Here is a 19,743-nt window from a genome sequence, read left to right as displayed (position 1 = left end):
GTGAAAGGAGGCCTCTGGCAGATGGCGTAGGCCGCAAACGTCGCCGCCGCCGCGGGGAGCAGCAACACTCAGCGACGTCCCTCTCTCAGCCTCTGTGAAACAGAGGACGCTGCAGACTTCCTCGGGTGATCCCCCACAGCCCGGATGGCAGCGGATGCGGATAGGAGGTGCCGGAGCCCCGGCCCACGCGGCCGCACCAGGCCGCGAACGTCCGCCGCCACGAAGGGCGGAAATATCGCCCGGATTCTACCTCCCAGGTATCCGGGATGATACCAGGGCCCTCCGCTGCTCCACTGAGATCCGCTGCTGCACGGATGGCAGCGGATTCCGGAATACGGCGCCGGAGCCCCACTAGCATCCCTTTTTATACCTGTAAAATTAAAAGTCCCGGTTTGACTTGAACGAGCCTCGTCAATGCCACCATGTCAAGGAATACTGGTCAAGCTAACAAGTTGGCACCCTCGTTTTGTGCATACAGTGTCACTTTACTATTTACAATCCTGTGAATCTCACCTTTCACATCTCGTCGTGCTTCATGGTCATGAGCATTCTGCTGTTCCTCTCGACTCTCTCGATGTTCTTTATACTGTGTACACTGAATTTCACGGACTGGTTTTGGTGACTGAGTTTGATCTGCTTTACATTTATTATTTCCCTTAGTACCTGGCATTGAGAAATAGCGGCAGAGAGCATAAGCAGGTAATTTCGGAGTCTCACATCTCCTAATTCCAGTTTGCCTTCCTGGCTTGGGCTGTATTTTAAAAGACATTGTTGATTTATATGTTCTAGGGTTGGCTACCTGACCAAGAGGAAGAAAAAAAGACCTGTCTATGTAATAAATGCTTCCTGGAAACGTTTGAGCCACTTTAATATGAACACCAGAGATGAACAATCTTGAATTCCTCTTGTGGATGCCGTTTAAATATTTGAGAGTAGTTGTACTGGGCTGCTGTGGCAATTCCTGGGAATGAAAAAATCCACAAGGCTCAGGAGCCCTAGTATTATACTTTTCACTATTTAAATATCTACATTGCTGATCATGTTCATCTGATGAAACAGAAGCCTTCATTAATAAGTCATTACTTCTGCACAGAGAAGAAGCTGGGTCAGTGGTAATTTCCTTTGGAGCATGGCTTAAAGATGCAATATATCTTCTGGCTGTAATTGTAATAGAAGAAAATCCTTTCTTCTTAGCCAGGCTGCACTCTTCCCTGGAAGGATAGAGGTCTGTTCCATGTATAGTATTTTCCAAAGAGGTTCGATGCTTTAATGTGATGGGAAGTGGCGTGAGCGTTCTGTTAAAGCTAACCGAATTGAGATTAGTATTTATATGCCGGCAAGTGATGCTAGGCTTGATGATCATACAATGTGCAGGATCGAGCCTTCTATCTTCTTCAGTATCAGTCTCATCAATCATCTGAAAAGCGAAGACAGATAAAAATCAGCTTAGAATTATGCACCCAATAATTTTTTGTCAGCAAAAAAATTTTAAATATTCCAATTTTATTTTGTATAATACATTGTTTTTCATTTGGAGTGGATTGTAGAAAATGATACTGTGTGATTTGCACCTCTTGTTCAAGGCAAAATATCCACACTGATCTAAAAACCTTACTAATTTAAAGCTGGAAAAAATGAGGCTACATTTAAACACATATCATAGGAGAAAACACACAAAAACCTTTCTTTAAAAGGATCACTTTTCGTGTATGTATCTGTTTTCTGGCACCCCTTCCCCAGTATCACAGACTTGCCAATGAGCCTGCACTTCTGAGGTCTTAAAGTGTTACTAAACCCAGGACCCTGCATTCACTATATCTGATCTCTCACAGTACACAGAACACAGAGATGCAATTATTTTAGTAAATATAAACTTCTAAATGCCTTTTCTCATCAGCACTTAGAGCAGCCTTGTGACTTCTATCATTGTCCAGCAGAACACTGGTTAAAGCTTGTAGGAGAAGTTTTCATTCCCCCCTGATTGTCCTATGAAGCTGCATGACCCTCCACCCTCTGTCTGGATAGCGCTGATTGGCTCTGTGCTGATCACATGCACTCTCCCAAGAAAAAAAAAACTGTCTAGCAATACATACCAAACTGAGTATGTACAGATTGACTTCAAGGGCTTTGTGCTATCAGCAAATGGAGTGGGTGCAGTAGAAGAAGGGAAGGATCAGAGAAGACAGGATCAAACAGCCTTTTTACACAATGTGGAGGATTAACCCCTTAGGTTTCACAGTGAGTATAAAAAAGCATGCTTTACTGCATATACAGACTTTACTGTAGTGGGTTTAGTAACACTTTAAATGCACATGGTAAGTTTCCGTGCCCAAATATTTTAATTTCTGCATTGACCAGATTTAAATACATTAACAAATTGTAGCTAAACTTCAGTTAATACTTTTATAATCAGTTACAGCAGTCTCTTTTCCTTTTGGGATAAAGGTTTTACATAAATAAATAAATACATGCTGATCATTTTAAGCATCCCTGCCAGTGTAAAATGGTCTGTTTCACCCCTGTAACTGCAAGAGAGTTTTTCTGTTGAAAAACAACAAACTTGCTGACTGGATCACCATATAAAACTAGAAGAAAGAAAGCCTTAAAGAGGCTAATACAGCCATCACATTTCAGAATTGGTAAGCTGCAATATAATAAAAGTTAGCTTTTGGGTTTAATACATCTTTAAGGCTGTTCTGACAAGCCTTTTAATTATGTCAATGCATTTCTATCAAGTAAACAGATCTAGCACTGTCTTTTTATGATACTAAACCAAAAGAAATGGTCTTATGATATGCTTCTGAGTCTCTACAATCCAGTCAAACATGAAAATGCTGGTTTTTAGGAAAACCTGTACAGAGAAAATTGTGTAGTCCCGATTCTAAAAGTCCTCCACCAGGTACTTCTCACAAATGTAGTCTACCTAACTAGCTCATTGTTCATATATTAAGTGTTCGGTCACACTGAATCCGACGTTGAAATCGTGTGACTTCACTTGAATTTGCACATTTTCAAAGTCGGATGTCAGTGCGACTTCAGGTACAACTTGAAAAACATCTGTGCGACTTCAGGTATAGATGTCTATGCAAGTTGCACCGGAACTTGCAAAAAGTAGTGCATGAACTACTTTCAAAATCTGTGCGACCGATTTGACCACTTCCATTGCGGACAATAGAATGCAACTTGGCATGCAATTTGAAACAATCAAATCGCATGACAATGCACACCGGTGTGATTGGGGACTAATGGAGTATTACTGCTCCAGTGTGATCTCCACTGAGAAATGTCCTTACCTTTTTATGATACTCAGTTTGGCTCTGTTCTTGTTTTACATTTCCAGAGTTCACATTGCACTCTTGTAGACCTGTGGAAAAATAAAAGAAAAAGAAACAAATAAAACAAAAATCAATAATTACTAATGGATGTTTAGATTTTATGTGGATCTTATCAGTGCACAATATATAAAATGTAACTGAAGGCAAAACCGTTTCTTTTTTTTTTTAGTGGATAGAGTGGAGAGGGATTAGGACACCTGTCAAATGTTTATTGCTGTGTCCCTGTTGGGGAGATTCACCCTTTCTATTTGTCCTGTTTACCATTATAGAAAGTGAAAGAAAATCATACATTTTGGGTTGACACCAGAACAGTAATGAATGGGAAATCTTATGATAGAGACACTAGTTCTGGTGACACCCCAGGATTCCCTTACTTTAGAGGGCTTTCCTCTCACTTCCTGTTTTGTCTATGGGACAGGGAGTGAAAAGAAATCTCCTCTAGGTGACACAGATGGCAAAAAAAAAACTGACAGGGGTTATAACCCTCCTTACTCTATCCAAAATGGAAAAATGTTCTACTTTAAGTTTATGACTATTAAACAAGACCATGAGGTTGATTTACTAAAGCTGGAGTGTGCAAAATCTGGTGCAACTCTGCATAGAAACCAATCAGCTTCCAGGTTTTATTGTCAAAGCGTAATTGAACAAGCTGAATTCAGAAGCTGATTGGCTACCATGCACAGCTGCACCAGATTTTGCACTCTCCAGTTTTAGCAAGGCCCTTTTTACACGGAGTGGACCCATCAGCAGATCCGCTTGCTCAGCAGGGGATCTATCCACTGAGGAAGCGGATAACAGGTAAGTGTCCGCTCCGCTGCTGCAGAGCAGACACAGACACGGCCCGCTGTCCTCTATGGGCGGTCGGCTGGAAATGGACTGCCTGTCTGTTTCCATCTGACTGCCATCCCATCCCATCGGACAGAAGGGGAACAGATCTCCATCCGTCTCCTTTTGGCAGATCGGATTAGATTGGATGTCGGCGGGTGTAAACAGACATATGTCTGTTTACACCTGCCGCTCTATAGAGGAGAATAGAGGTTCCGATTGGGTCCACCTGGATAAAATGAGCAGGCGGACCTGATTGGAACGTCCTTGTGAAAGGGACCTATATCAACCTTCATATTTAATGCACCCCTATAGCCAATCTCAAATAAAACACCTGATTGTAAAGAATATGCCACAAAACACTAACTAAAGACAAATGGCCCTGTGAAGTCTCTTGTGAAATTCACACTTCCAATAAGTGCTCAGTGGATCTCCTTTCAGCCGACCTCCACATCATTATGGACACTGTAGTAAAAGGGAAGTCAGTGGGAGACGCTATTGAGTTCTTGAGGGGACACACAAGAACAATAGATGTTGGTTTCAGTGAAGAAACCTAACCTAGCATAGAAATTCCTCTTCAGTGGAGTGGCATTAGGCAGCAGGGGAGGTAAATATTTTACATTAATTTCACAGGGAGCTAAGATTGGCGATAGGGTCACTCTAAGGGCTAATTTTTTTCAGACAACATTGATCTTGAATTACTCCCAAACTTTGCACTCTGAAGCTAAACACAACTATATTTGTCAACAATAAGGCTCAATGTGTACCAATCCACTCATTACCAACAGAGTCATGCTTCTGCTCTATGGTAGAGGTAGGGAGCCGAAATATGTAGCAGGCTAGTTCATTCAAACTAAAAGTCTTCCTGGCCCTGCTATCATTCGTATTTTGCAACCTGGGTTTTGCCTCTATAGGTGGTACTGAACACCGAAGCTTGTAAACACTGCAGTAGTTCAGGAAAGGACATGGAGCTTCACTGCAGCCAAATACTGTATACACGGTTTGATTTAGTTTTTGACTGCATGTCAGGATGAGAAAGTGATCCTATCCTTTTATCACCTAAAATAATGCTTATAAACAATGTCTGGACAAGATCGTCCATTACTCAGGGCAAAGATGCCAAACTGCACCCCCCCCCCCCCTCATTCATGATGTGCAAGCTTAGGGGATCCTACGCCCAGCAGTCACCTTCTTGTCAAAATCACTGCTGCTGTCATTAATCCTGTTAGCCTTGTTACAGAAGGAAGGCGCTCCCGTCCCTCCTACCCACCCCTTGTCCAGACCCTGACTAGATGAAGAAGAACACCTGTCCTAGGAGGTCAGGGGGAATTGCTATTTGAGGCCTCCTGAAAGTAGCACCTTAAATCCTGTTTTCTATCTAGCACCCAACTTATCCAAATAATAATAGTCTGTTGCACTTTTTGAGGATCACTTTCATTTCTGAAATCCATTTAGTAGAGGAGGGAGGATGCAGATTTAAGGTGCACGAGAATCAACATTTCTGCCACTTGAGGAGAAAGGCAAATCAAGTTATAATAGCTGATCGAAGAAATTCTGTAGCATTGTTGGTAAGGGTTTCTTACTAAGAGTTTTCATCAAACATCAATATGACTATGGAGGATGAGCCTCTTTCTAAGTACAATACTAGTATATATCTGATGACACAGGGATCCTGTATGAAGTAGCATCTGCTCTCTGTACCAACTGGGTAAAGGCTTTTACATTCTAGGAATTATGTGAGAGAATTATAATGACATGAGCCAATCCTCTGCCTTATTACTGCACACAGTGGGGTAAACAATTTGGGTCACAAACATGCTTGTGATGGGTCACCACGTGAATGTGTGAATAAAAGCCTTTTTTGCCCAAGTGTGAAATCGGTGTCGAGTGATTAAGCACACTTTATTTATCTCTGTTCTATATCATATACTACTGCAGTCTGAGAGGAATCCTATAAATATTGCCGTTCATTTATGATAGATAGTATTAATTTCTATAAGACGAAAACATAATAAATATTCCCACCCTCTACACCAACACCCTCTATTGTTATTTATGAGCATTTTCATTGAACTGAGACTTAGAAATCTATTCTCTGATTTAAAATATAATTAGTGTCCTTTTAACACTATCTCAACTTTTCACTTGTCTGTTTTACTATTGTTCATTTGAGAATTATATTTGGATAAAAACAAATATGTTTACTGTTTGGCCTTTTTTATAGATGGCCATTGTTATTTTAATGTGTACGGCTTTTTGGTAATACAGTCTCCAGGTTACGAACAAGTTAGGTTTTGTTGGTTTGTTTTTAAGTTGAACTTGTATGTAAGTTGGAACAGGTATATTTTTTAAGCCAAAAAATTATTTGTAAATTTTGGATAGTATAGGGAAGAGTTAACTGGCAACACAATGCTATAGGATTGCTGAACAGTAGGTGGCAGCATATGATGAGCAGCAAGATGGCTCCCCGGCGGTTTCCAGGACCAACGTGATGTCACACTACCTCAGTTCTTATGTACAAGAAGTATGTGAGTTGGATGTTTGTAACTCAGGGACTGACTTTAATTCTGTTCTTGGGTCCTGCTATAGTAACAATTTTCCTATTTGTTCCCTTGACTTAAAATGTTTAGGAACCCTTGTGCAACAATGTTTGAATAGCATCTTTAAAGTTATTATCCTTTAACCGCACAGATTTCAAAACCAGCTACTCTTTAGGGCTCATTTAAAAGGGTGCTGAGACCCACCCTGCATGCTGAGCTGCTGTCTTTTGTGTCTGCATCCACCTCGGAGCTATGTGCAGGCAGCCAATAGAAATGAATGCAGAGGCAGTGGCTGCATAGATACAATCACATGTCAAAATGTGATATTCTTACAGTGCGCAGATCGAATGCACACTGTCTGGGTTCATTTCCATGTACATGCTTCTGCACATATGTCAAGTTTTGGCATGTGATTGTGTCCGTGCAGCCACTGTGTCTGCATCCACTTCTATAGCTGCCTGTGTGCAGGTTCCAGGTAGAGACAGATGCAGTAGACAGCGGCTCAGCAAGTAGGTTGTGTCTCAGCCTCCATCTGAACAAACGCTAACAGTTTAGCAGAGTATGGCAAAGTTGATAGTGATAGACAGGGCCAGGACTACAACTAGGTGAATTAGGCAGCCGCCTAGGGTGCACAGCTGCCTAGGGTGCAGCCAAGGCTGTTGGTTTCCCTACTGTCCATCGTGTTTGGATCTAGGGGGTACTAGGGTGGGCTACACCGCCCTCCCCCAGATTTCAGTTGTGCCAACTCAGACTTGTTTTTCCATGGACGCTGTGCCTGGCAGCTGAGTGCCTTCCCTCTTACCCACACTCACGGATGGGACAAGGGGAGAGCAGCTTGGAGCAGTGAAGCCTGCAAAAGAGAAATGAAGAGAGAGAGTCGGGAGGTGCAGGCTGTGCTCTCCTCTCCTGTCAGTAAAACAATCCTCCACAAAGCAGATGAAACAGGATAGCTCATACACTGACATGTTCAGTGTTTGATTCATGGTGGGGGTGGGGATTTGTGCTAGGAGAAGGAATGTGGTGATATGTGCTAGAAGTAGTAGAGAGGTATTGGGGGGATTTGTGCTAAAATTAAAGGGGGGGGATTTGGGTAAGGTGGGTGGATTTTATGCTGGGGATGGGGTTTAGCTAGAGGAGGGATCTGGGGGAATTTTCCTAGATGAATGGATTTAAGGAAGAGAATTGGTGCTGGGAAAGGAGGATTGGGGGGGGGGGTTGTGTGCTAGGATGGGGATCGGGGGGGGGGGGGATTTGTGTTAGGAGAGGTGATTGAGGGGGATTTGTGCTAGAAGAGGGGGATTGGGTGGATTTGTGTTAGGAGGAAGAATTTGGGGGGGATGTGCTAGGAGGGGGCTTGGGGGAGGGGAATTGTGCTAGGGTGGAAAATTTAAGGAGGAGGAGGATATGTGCTAGGATGGGGGATTGGAAGGGGTTGTGCTAGGAGCGGAGGATGTGTGCTAGGAGGGAAAAGGATTTGTGCTCGCAAGGGTAATTTGCAGGGTGTTGTGCTAGGAAGAGGGATTTAGGGAATTTGTGCTAGGGTGGACAATTTGAGGGGAAAGGGGATGGGAGGGGTGAAGTAGAACAACAGGTGAGGTTTTATATTTTTTTGGGGGATGCAAGTAGCTGGTTCATAACTCAACAACAACTTTTATATAAATACGATCTGTGAGGATTAGTGGGCCAAAAGTCTTCATTCTGGTGAGAATCTCACAGCCTAATCTCAGTCTTAGATGCCTGTTATTTTAAAAAAATATAAACCAAAGGCAAATATGTATATATATTTTTGCTTTGGACAAAGTGGAGATTTCAGGTTTTTATTGCTACATCTGCTCCCATTAGAGCAGGGATGTCAAACTGGCGGCTCTCCAGCTGTGGCGAAACTGCAAGTCCCATCATGCCTCTGCCCTTGGGAGTCATGCTTGTAACTGTCAATCTTGCAATGCCTCATGGGACTTGTAGTTTGGCAACAGCTGGAGGGCCACCAGTTTGCCACCCGTGCCTTAGAGAGATTTGCCCTTGCTATGTGTCCTGTTTAAAGTGTTACTAAACCCACAACAGTAAAATCAGTCTGTATATGCAGTAAAGTGTGCTTGTTATACTCACTGTGGAACCTTAGGGGTTAATCCTCTGCATTGTGTAAAAACGTTGTTTGATCCTGACTTCTCTGCTGCTTCTCTTGTTCAAATGTCCACGCTGATAAGACAGACTGAACAAGTAGCCCTTCTGCACATGCTCAGTTTAGTGTGTATTGCGAAAGAGGTTTTTTTTTCTTGGGAGAGTGCATGTATTCAGCACAGGACCAATCAGCACTGTCCAGACAGAGGTCAGGGGGTTTCACATCCTCAGAAAGTAGAAAGAAAACTCATCCTACAAGCTTTAACCAGTGCTCAGCGGAAGTCACAAGACTGCACTAAGTGCTGATGAGAAAAAGTATTTAGCAGTTTATATTTACTAAAATAATTTCATTTCAATGCTCTGTGTACTGTGGGAGACCAAATTTAGTGAATGCAGGGTCCAGGGTTTAGTAACACTTTAATCTTATAATCAAGTGAAAGTAAAATAAAATACCACATTTTGTGTTGTCCCCACAACAGTAATCGAGGGGGAAATCTTCCAATGGGGACACTAGTTTTGGTGACCTAGGGGGACCTAATGAATTCCCCTAATTTGCAGGGATTTCCTCTCACTTTCTATTTTTGCTATGAGACAGGAAATGAAGGTAAATCACCAGAATGGGACATAAATGGCAAAAAAACAAAAAAAAACTGAAGGGGATTATAACCCTTCCTTACTCTATCTAAAATGGAAAAAAAAGTTTTACCTATAGTTCTAAATTCGGCCTTTCCATGTCATTGTCAGTTGTTTGGAAGACAGAAGTCTGATCAAATTATTTTAGGAATGTTCAAACATATTGGAAAACCATAAAGATTTTACTCTTTAAAATGAACAAACCTGGGCAGCTTAGAGTGCATATGATGAATGAAATGAATAAACAGAGATTGTTTCAGTGATAGCCACCACACAAGTTTACCCTGCTTTCCATTGGAGCGCGCGCACACACACACACACACGCGCGCACACACACGCGCACACACACACACATCACTGCAGCTGCCCATCAAATTAAAGAACCAATAAGAACTCCCTGGAGGGGCACAAGTAGTGAAGCCCAAGTACACTATTCAGGAAAAGTCAACATTTGCATAGTTATATCTGGCCAGAAATCTGGATCAGAGGCTGCTTAGGCATGTGGATTTCAGCATAATTAGCCCAAGTTTGTGACAAGTTTAAATTAAAGCCTGTAAAAACTGTGCTCATGGTCAGTATACAGTTAAAAGAATAAGGACTGATCTCTAAACATTCAGATCCTGAATATTTGAGGGATTTTCCACGCCAATCATAAAGAATGAGATCTTCAGGGCATTCTTCTGAATTAAATAAGTAAATTATATTACAACTGAATAATTAAGCTTAAAATTGCTAACATATTATTGATGATAATGATGTTCTAGGGGAAGTTACATGAAGTAAGGGATCATTTGCATATGGAATGAGTTTATGCTTGGATGAGAGTCTAAAATTGTCTTTGCTGAGTAATTGTACATTAAGACTATTGCAAGGTGCTCTACTGGATTGTAAAAAATGGTAAAAGGGCAACATTATAGCTAAACTCCAGATAAAAGTAAAACACCCCTTTAAACAAATTACATATGTTTTAAATTATTAAATGTGTTTGAAATAGCACTGGTATAAACTCCTCATATCTGTTTTTTATGTGTTTTCTATAAGCCTCAACTACAGACCTGGGAGCAGGAGAAAAAAGTACTCTAAGCCAATAAGACTCTTTTTTGCTCAGATATATAAAGATGGTGGCTGCACACCTTTCCAGTGATGTAAAAACAAACTGCAAAAGCTCATTAAGGGTGAAATGCAACAGAGGGATGAGCTTGTGTGGTCTGTGTTTACATCAATAAAGCTAAGCACGATTAAGGTGTGCAGATGTCATCCCATCATAAATTTAGTGTGTAGTTAGGGATGAACTCCAGGAAGCAAGTAGCTTAAGCTGGAATGAGATTGTGTGTTACCCTTTAGATAATAGGCTCATGACATGTAAGGAAAAGAATGCTTCTAATAGTGTAATAAAATCCAAAACTCTATATTTTATTCCATATAAAATTAGGCTCACCAGAGAAATTCTTGAAACTTAGCATATCACACATGACATAATTAACATGACTGCTAAATGTATTGTGAATCAGTAAAACCAAAAAGTCTGACATCACTTCCACTATGTCACTTCATGTATACGCCGATTTACATCCCTACATGTTTCGTCTTTACCAACTTCTTCTTCACTCTCTCTTCCAAGAGATCAACCTCTCTTGGAAGAAGTCAGTAAAGACGAAATATGTCGAGATGTGGACGGGCATAAATAGGAAGTGATGTAGCAGAAGTGATGTACCAGAAGTGATGTCTGACTAGTAGCCAAGTAAGGTGGTGAGATCCTAGCGGCTTTCTGAGTTTACAGATTCACTGTACATACAGCGTTCATGTGAATTATGTCACATGTGATATGCTAAGTTTCAAGAATTTGTCTGGTGAGCCTCACTTTTTATAGAATAAAATATAGAGTTTTGGATCTTCGTACACAATTGAGAGTGTTTTCTTTTCTCTACAGAAGTTAACTTTGTGTTTATAAAATTACTTCAAAGTTTCTTGGGACTGAACGCACTGCGCCCTTAAGCTTTGTTTTAAAAACATTTTTTCCATTCAGCAAACTGGACTTTATTTTTTTTATATATTTTATAATCGTTTTTTGTTTGTTTATATGTTTTTCAAAGCACTACTAGTGATTTGAGCACTATATTGTTCAATTACTTTATGATATAGCAATATGCATGCATGTTTACTAAAATCCTTGTAATATTTGTAGTAGACCTCAGATGTTTCATTAAATCTCTAGTTTACGCTTAAAATAACTGGATGTTTACAGCAAGGTGTCTCTGGTCTATCAGACATTTACTAGATCATCTTTTGAAGTAGAACTCTAAACATCTATTATTTTTAGTTCTGGTTAATGCGCAAAGGGTCATCCCCAAAATGAAGGGAATTCCTTTCCTGACAGTTTTCACCATAACATGTCTCCATTTAATGTTATCTCCTGTACTCACGGCTTCCTCTCCACCTTCTCTCCTGATGGCAACAGTCCCCAGGACAAATAGTGAGGTCAGATCTCCCCAATGGGTCACAGATATTAATAGAAACCAGACAAGGGTTTTAACCTTTCCATACTGTAGAAAAAATAAGTTTGGCTGGAATTACATTATTAAATTTAGAACTCTAAAGCAATGGTTTTAAAGCAGCATGCACAAAAGGCACAAGGCATTTAAAAGATATGATTTTCATCATTACCTCTGTTTTATTTCCTACATAAGATGATGAAGTGAGGAGCTTTTGAAGTTGTGTATCTAACTGGATTCAATGTTTTCCAGTTTTTTTTTTTTTAAGTTAAGTAGATTTTGATTTTATCTGCAGCCTCAACAGCACATAACTAGTAATTGGATTTTTATCAAGAAAACACAAAGTTCTGAAGTTCTATACACAAAACTGTATCAGTCGTATGCCCTTGATAGCCTAGACAGGTTCATAACAACGTGTAACTGAATGTCCAGAGTATAATATAATATAATGTTTCTTTTTTTAATACCATAAAAGCAATCTCATTGTTGCAATATTAGGGGCTTCTTAAAAATCAATGTGTGGTGTTTTTCCATATATTGTATTTCATGAAAATAAAAAAAATGACAACAAATTACTGTGTTTTGCACAGAGAAGCCCCAATCCTCCTCTTCTCAGGTACCCTGCTGGTGCTCATGCCCCCCCCTTCTATGCTGAGTGCCCCAGCAACAAGCTGCTTCCTATGGGGACACTTATGTGGGCTCTCTCCCGAGCCATGCTCTGTGTGTCCATTGACACAAAGAATGTGGCTTAGCCCTGCTCCCTCCTCACTGGCTCTTGTACACAGCAATGAATCAACAGCGAGTTCAGGTAAGTATGGGGGGGGGGGGGGCTGAGCACAGAAGGTTTTTTTTTACCTTAATGCAGAGAATGCATTAAGGTACAAAGCCTTCTGCCATTAGAACCACTTTAAAGCGAAGCTAAACACTAGCCCTAATTATAATATATTTAATGATGGAAAAACGAATGCGCCGCGCTCCTATATATTAGTATATACAGCTTATACTACTAAAGTGTATCAATATAGTGAATAGTGACTATACCACTAATTGCATATATTACATATAAATCACATGCACAGTGAATACTCCTAAAGTGATAGTGCCTTAGTGGGTGCTATGGTGTAAACCCATATTGCACCTCTATATAGCTGTGTACATACTATATGATTAATGCAAACACATATGTGCACGTGCTGGTAATACACAAATAATGAATAAAGTCTTTGAAATAAATGTGCAAGTGAATATTCTGTTCCTTTTCTCCAAGTGCTAGATGGTCTCCTTATATGCTCACCTCTATATTTGCCTGAACAAATCCAGGCAAATACGCTTTTTATCCTTCCAGGATAGATGAAATGGGATGATGCCTTTACTCCAGCCGTCCTATAAGGTGGACATACCTATGGATGGATCCTCCTGTTCTTTCCTTTATCTCCCTGTGTATCAATGAGTACACTGAATAGCTCTCTTGGGATCTCCCAGTTCCCCTCCTGGGGTTGTTTCCTCGTTCACTCCTCCTTATAGTAGCTCATGGGATGTTTGGTCAAAGAAGAAAAAGCAGACCATAGTGTCTTATCCTTGTATAAAAAATGGATTTATTTCTGCCACTAACAGGTATAACTTGGTGGCATACAGCTCATATGTGATCCAGACAGGTATAGATGGCAGTCAGCAGGTGAAAAAGCCGGTAGCTTTGTTTCCATAGTCCATGTCAGGTAATATATTTACCTGACATGGACTATGGAAACAAAGACAGGAACACACTATTCACCATACCTTGTGGTACTATACTTTATGGTGTTCTGCATCTAATTGCAGTCTGTTGCCCCTCAGGTTGCTGCTTCTCCCTCTCTAAAATGGAACTTCCCCCTCCAAAACCTGCCACCTTCCCCAAAAAGCAGCCAGGAGACTTTAGGATAGAGATGGGAAAATTGAGAATAAAAATAGCTTTTTTTTTACATTTTTTGAGGGTTTTTTCGGAAAAAACAAAACAAAACAAAAGTGTGCAATATGTTCTTTTACAATGATAAATAATATATCTATAACATTGAATTCAAACTACATAACACAAAGACCTTAATAAAAGATTTCTGGGACTTTATGTAAAGTCTCAGATGATTGCAAGTTCTCTTAGCTGAAGAGAAGGAAATCCTGGAATATAATTCAAGTAACACTACATTTCAAAGCAGATCTCATGCAAGAGAAATATGCATTTCTGTCACTAGGGGCACTGCAGAGGAAAGGCTCCAGCTTAGTTTGCTTGTGGGCTCCATTTCATACCAGCTACAGTTGGGTGATTGATGGTATATGGTAGATAATAGTTTCTGTCCTCTCAGGTCTTAGTTGACAGGTAAGAGGTTAAATTTGTCTGACAAATTAAAAGACAAATCTTTTAAGTGATTCCTATTATTGTTCTCCACCACCACAGCATAATGTTTACCTATAAGCTGGTCAGTATATCAGGTTTTATTTTCCTCTCTGAGACAAACATCTAGAGTATGAAAACATTTCCACAGTGCAATATCTGCTGAGAGCAAAGCTGCAAATTGCAAATATTGTGAGGAGAAATATTATTTTCTAAATGCTACAAGGATGACAAAATGTATCCTTGCATGCCAGAAGTACTCTAAAGACATTAAAAAATACCTTGTGGAATTAAATGGTGAGGACTATAATGAAAGTACAAGTAGCTTTTCCGTCCACAGTTCTCACTCCAGAAACACTCTTTCTGCTGCTTCTGGATCATCACAAGTATTAAAAAGCAAGTTTAGTTTATTTACTGATATAGTTGTATTTTTATTCCAAGCATAATAGTTTTAAATACACTGTATTTCATGTTCTCAGTGTATTTCACATTCCCAGACTTTCAATTTGTAAAACTATTCTATCTTGAATTTATTTTTTCAATTTTCTTAAACATTTCATTTTCTTCAGGAAAAAAAACAGGGAAAAAATTTGGGCTTTTTTCCCATGGCTTCAAAATTTCCAGAAATTTTACATCTCTGCACTGTGAATGTTTACATGTTATGTGCAATTAAACCATGGCAACATCTAATGTTTGTGTAGTATTATGTTCAGCAGACTGTGTTCTTCTATTGTTGTGACTTAGATGACATTCAGAGCACATTTTATGCCCAATTAATGCAAAACTCCATGTAATCCCAAGGGGTTCACATACTTTTTCTTGCAACTGTATATTAGAGCTGCACAACCTTTGATTGGTCCTGGAGGAACGTCTTCTACATATCATACTTTACACTGGTCCATAGGTCCTCTACTGATCTGGGTCTCTGAGCGCAGGAGGTGTTGTATCTGTTTTTACATCAGGATCAGGACAGGTTTTGATCAGGTTCAGGTCAGGATTTTATCCTGTTCACAACTGATGACGTGTGGTTTAGAAATGGTTCCCATAGAAGTCAATAGCCTGTAATCCGCACCTGAATAGACAGCAATGCTCAGAAATAAGACTCTTTAATAATCTACACTGAATCCACACTGAATCCGCACTGCCAGTACACTGGACATATGTGAATAGGCACCGTAGGAAACAATGCCATTTCACATGTCATGCAGATTGGATACAGTTCAAATGGCATCCAATCTGCATATATTTGAACTGCCACTAAGTGTACCTGTTATGAACATTTCAAATTGAAAACTAAGGGTTATTTTAGCCATAGATATGGCCAGATTGGCTGACAAACTATGGGATTCTCCTTGTCCTGCAAATTAACTGCTGTCTGCAGAGTAGGATTGCCACCTCATCCCTTTTAATCCGAACATATATTATTTACACAGGTTCTGTGGCTGATTAAGGTGGTCATTAAACTCAGTGCTTTATCTGCATTAAATTAGTCCCAGAACCTGTGTAATTAATATGTGTTCGGGTCTAAAGGGAAGGGGTGGCAACCCTATTGTGGAGACATTTGGAAATGCAAATGCAAAAACCTGAACCATGTGCTATGTTCCTTCTGCAATCCTACTAGCTCCTGCTGCTCATTTTTTCCATCTCTTGACATACACAAGAATGTTCAGCCATGTCGAGCGCTGGGGTGCTTACTGACTTATATTATGCTAATCTATAGAAATAGGTGGCTGAAAATGCCGAGATACAGCAAACGAATATCAGAAAGTATAGCTTACATCAAACTGATGCATAAAATGTTACACAATCAACAGGTCCTCCTTAAGTATTCAGAGCGCACTTAGTGTAATAAATGTACCAGTACTTGTATTTTTTTTTTTTTCCGTTATCATGGCTTAAGCCATGGAGATAGAGCTGATTTGGCTATACATTCAATGCATCGGTACACCCACGCGGCCAATGCACAGAAGCAGTTATATCTGAACAGTGTAAAAGAACACAACGATTCAGCAGGAACCTGAGATGTTGGAAAAGAGGTGAGGACTCCTAATTCCTAGATTCCTAATGAAATGACTGGCTGCATTCTCAGGAACAAACAAAATAGATGCCAGAAGTGATTCGAAGGCAAAGTGATATAAGGTAGGCTACAGTTAATGCTCCTGACTGAACAACACACATGGAATGAGACTGACTGATGCAGAGAACACACTGATAGATCATAGCGCCATGCAGTGTTATTATTAGAGTCAATGGGTAATACAACCCATGCAGAAAAAGTGTATTCCTCCTGATATAAAAGTAGTGGGGAGCAAGTTGAAAACATCATGTCCAGGCAGACAGCAAGGTCCCTGCAGTGAATTCTGGGACAGCTGATAAGGAATTTAAGTACAGAGGCAAAGCACACTTAGTGGGCATCTTTAGTCCTCATGCACACTGGACGCTTTTTTTGACTTTTGACGTTTTTGTTTTCCACAGCTTTTTTGGCTGGAGAAAAACCCAGGATTAGTGGGTTTCTAGAGGAGTTTTTTAGCTGTAAAATGCTCTAATGCTGAAAAAAGCAGCAAAACGCGGTAAAACTGCACAAGCCAGTGTTTTTAGACTTTTTTTGACCAAAAAGAAAAAAATGTTTGGTACAAAAAACCCCCCACTAAAAATACAAAAAAAAAACGCAACCGCAGAAAAATCCAAGAAACGCCGCTAAACGCAGCAAAACACTAATGCAAAAACACTAAAAAAAGCTGAAAAACTCACATTCTTCACGTGACTTTAAACAGCGAACGTTACCAGAGTTATCAAAACACCCAGTTTGCATGGAGCCTTACAAAAATTTTGTTTAGGAGTATTAACTACAGAACTCAAATTTGCCATTTGTATACTGAGCGCCCCAAGATCAGAGCCTTCCAGGGTCCTTAGGAGGAGACATAGGTAAATGCAGGCAGCTCTTGGTGGATTAACAGCTTGCAAGAATTTAAGGGTTGTGATTGGGCTTTGGAAGGGAGGTAGTAAAGGTCGGTATAGAGTTAAATGAATATGATCTGGCCTAAAAGGTGCCCCAATATCCATGCACTGCTAAGTGTACCGGTTCGTTTTCAAACTGTTCTGTGTCCTTGTGGAACCCTTTGGATCTTTGACTCAAGATACCCAAGGTACACACAATAGCGTAGCTCCACCCTCCCCGCCTCCACTGCCACATTTGGCACTTTTTGGGGGGGAGCGAGTACCTTGTTTTGACAGGTTCCCGCTCCCACTTCTGGCTCATTTTGCCGAAGCGAACTCATTGGTAGTTTGGCCTCCTTCTTCCTCCCCCCCCCAGGTCTTCTGAGACACTTCACAGGCCCCAGAAGACAAGGTGCAACACGACTCACGCATGTGCAGTAGGAAACTGGCAGTGAAGCCGCAAGGCCGCAAGGCTTCACTTCTGATTTTCCTTACTGAAGATACCGGCGCTGGGAACCCGGATGCTAGTGAAGAACTAGCCTGGGTGACAACAGCACTGAACCCCTGGACAGGTAAGCGTCCTTAACCCCTTGGCACCGGCGCCTCCCAGCCCTTTAAGGGTTTCAGAAGCCGGGAGGCGGGGCGGGGTTTTAGGGTCATGTGACCACCGTGATTCGCCGTCACATGATCCGGAAAGGTCCCGATCGAAAGAGGAGATCGGGACCTTTCCATGAGTACCAGACATGTGTGCTGGGAGCACGCAGGGCGTGCGCTCTGAGCACATATGTTTTTCTTAATTGCACACAAATGTGCGGCCGCTCTGTGTCTAGGCCGGCGTAAAGAGGTTAAATTAAACGTTAGCAGCTACAATATTTGTAGCTGCTGACTTTTCATTTTTTTGGGGGTAGCCTGGAACTTCTCTTTGATTTCTGTCTAGATCTATATTATACAAGGATGTACAGTATGTATAAGGATGTGTATATGTATAGCTGCAGGGTGGGGAATGCCTTAGCCACTTATGATTGGCAGTTAGCAGTGACAGCTTCCTGGCAGGATAGCTCTGGTGGGTTTATACGCTAATATCTGACATATCTGAGCTCATTCCTGTCCATGGAGGGAAAAATGTCAGAGGGTGGTCCTGGGGGCAGCCCACGTGCTAAGCTTGTCGGTTAATTAAAGTTTTGCCTGTGAATACATCATTAGTGTGCAGCTTCTCTGTTGGATTATACTGAGCCTTATTGAAAAATAATGACTAATATCCTCTAATTTGACATGCATGTGATTAAATAGCATAGCAAAGGCACAAAAGGGGCATACCTTTGAATATTCATTGATGCATTCTAACACAATATGCACATATAAATAATTCCAGAGGCTCAGGGTCACCATAAAAAGCATTTTTCTCACACAAAAAGTATAGTTTTTCTAACATTAAAATGAGGTTATAGCATATATCCTTTCTAGATCCTTTTTAGGTTTATATTGTGCTTAGCTTGGCATATTCTTGCTATCAGCAATAACAAGTTGATACAAGTGAAGCGTTCCCTAAGGATCAAACAGTTTCCCTAAATAGAGAGTTAAAAGTAACATGAAACAATAAACTTTTTAATGATATGGTCATATTACGTATCATATGCACTTTACAAAATATAGCTCTGCCAAATTGAAGAAAAAAATCAAACTGGAGGGTTTTTTTTTCATTTGTGAGCAGCAGAGCTTTTCCCTTGAATTTTATTACGATGAGAACAATATATTTTGTTATAAAATACACTGCCGTTGGATTTGATACTCTTACTTAAGTTTAAATAATATGAGCACGTCCCAGCTGTTCATGATCCTATAAAATCCATCCATTGAAGCAATATTATTTTGTGCAGTTGAATACTTGTAGCATTTCCAAGAAAAGGAGAAATCTGTTGCTAGGCAACACACCAAATTCATGATTATAGCTTATCCCATATGTAAACCTTAAACCTTTGAGACACGCTAATGCTGCGTTCAAAACAGAATTAAATAATCGGTATAAGAAGACTCATTTTGAATCCCCTTTAATTTATGTTAATATTTGTGTTAATATTTGTGTCCCTTTTCAACCAGGGAAAATTATAATGGTTGATGATACTATTTTTCCCAGATTCCCTTTCCAAATAAATACTAAATGACCCAGGATATTCAGAGTTGATATAATGATGGTTAGTTAGAGATAAGAACGGCAAAACGTGTATGCTCAAAAAAAATGTTTGAGGCTTTCATGTTCATGAGTTAAAACTTGTGCATTTTAAGGCCAATGTATTCAGGAGAACAGAAAACCTTATTACTAATACATGTTTCTGTGCAGTCTGTGGCATTAAAGTTTTAATCCTACATTGTCTGCAATAATTTTAGCTCTCATTGTCCCCCAAACTTCCATCCCCATAATCCCCAACAATTCTTTATAATACATTTTCATTGCCCTTGGCAGTGAATGTTCTCAGGTGGCCTTGCAGGTAACCCACCCC

General features: G+C 40.4%; 1 protein-coding gene across 2 annotated transcripts in view; it reads right to left on the bottom strand.

Moving 5' to 3' along the window:
• Positions 1-19,743, bottom strand: part of CUNH10orf90 (chromosome unknown C10orf90 homolog) — a 226,362-nt gene that overhangs the window by 133,261 nt on the left and 73,358 nt on the right. For both annotated transcript variants that reach the window (XM_089669589.1, XM_089669599.1), the window contains exons 2-3: positions 3,294-3,364; positions 514-1,417 (exon numbers count right to left, since the gene is read on the bottom strand). In XM_089669589.1, coding sequence (XP_089525715.1) covers positions 514-1,417; positions 3,294-3,364 — 975 coding nt within the window. The remainder of the gene's footprint in view (positions 1-513; positions 1,418-3,293; positions 3,365-19,743) is intronic.

Source organism: Staurois parvus, unplaced genomic scaffold, assembly GCF_062004578.1.
Source record: "Staurois parvus isolate SC_StPar_1 unplaced genomic scaffold, SC_StPar_1.0 ptg000009l, whole genome shotgun sequence".
NCBI lineage: Eukaryota > Metazoa > Chordata > Amphibia > Anura > Ranidae > Staurois > Staurois parvus.
Note: the sequence above shows the minus strand (reverse complement) of the source record. Positions and strands in the feature narration are given on the sequence as shown.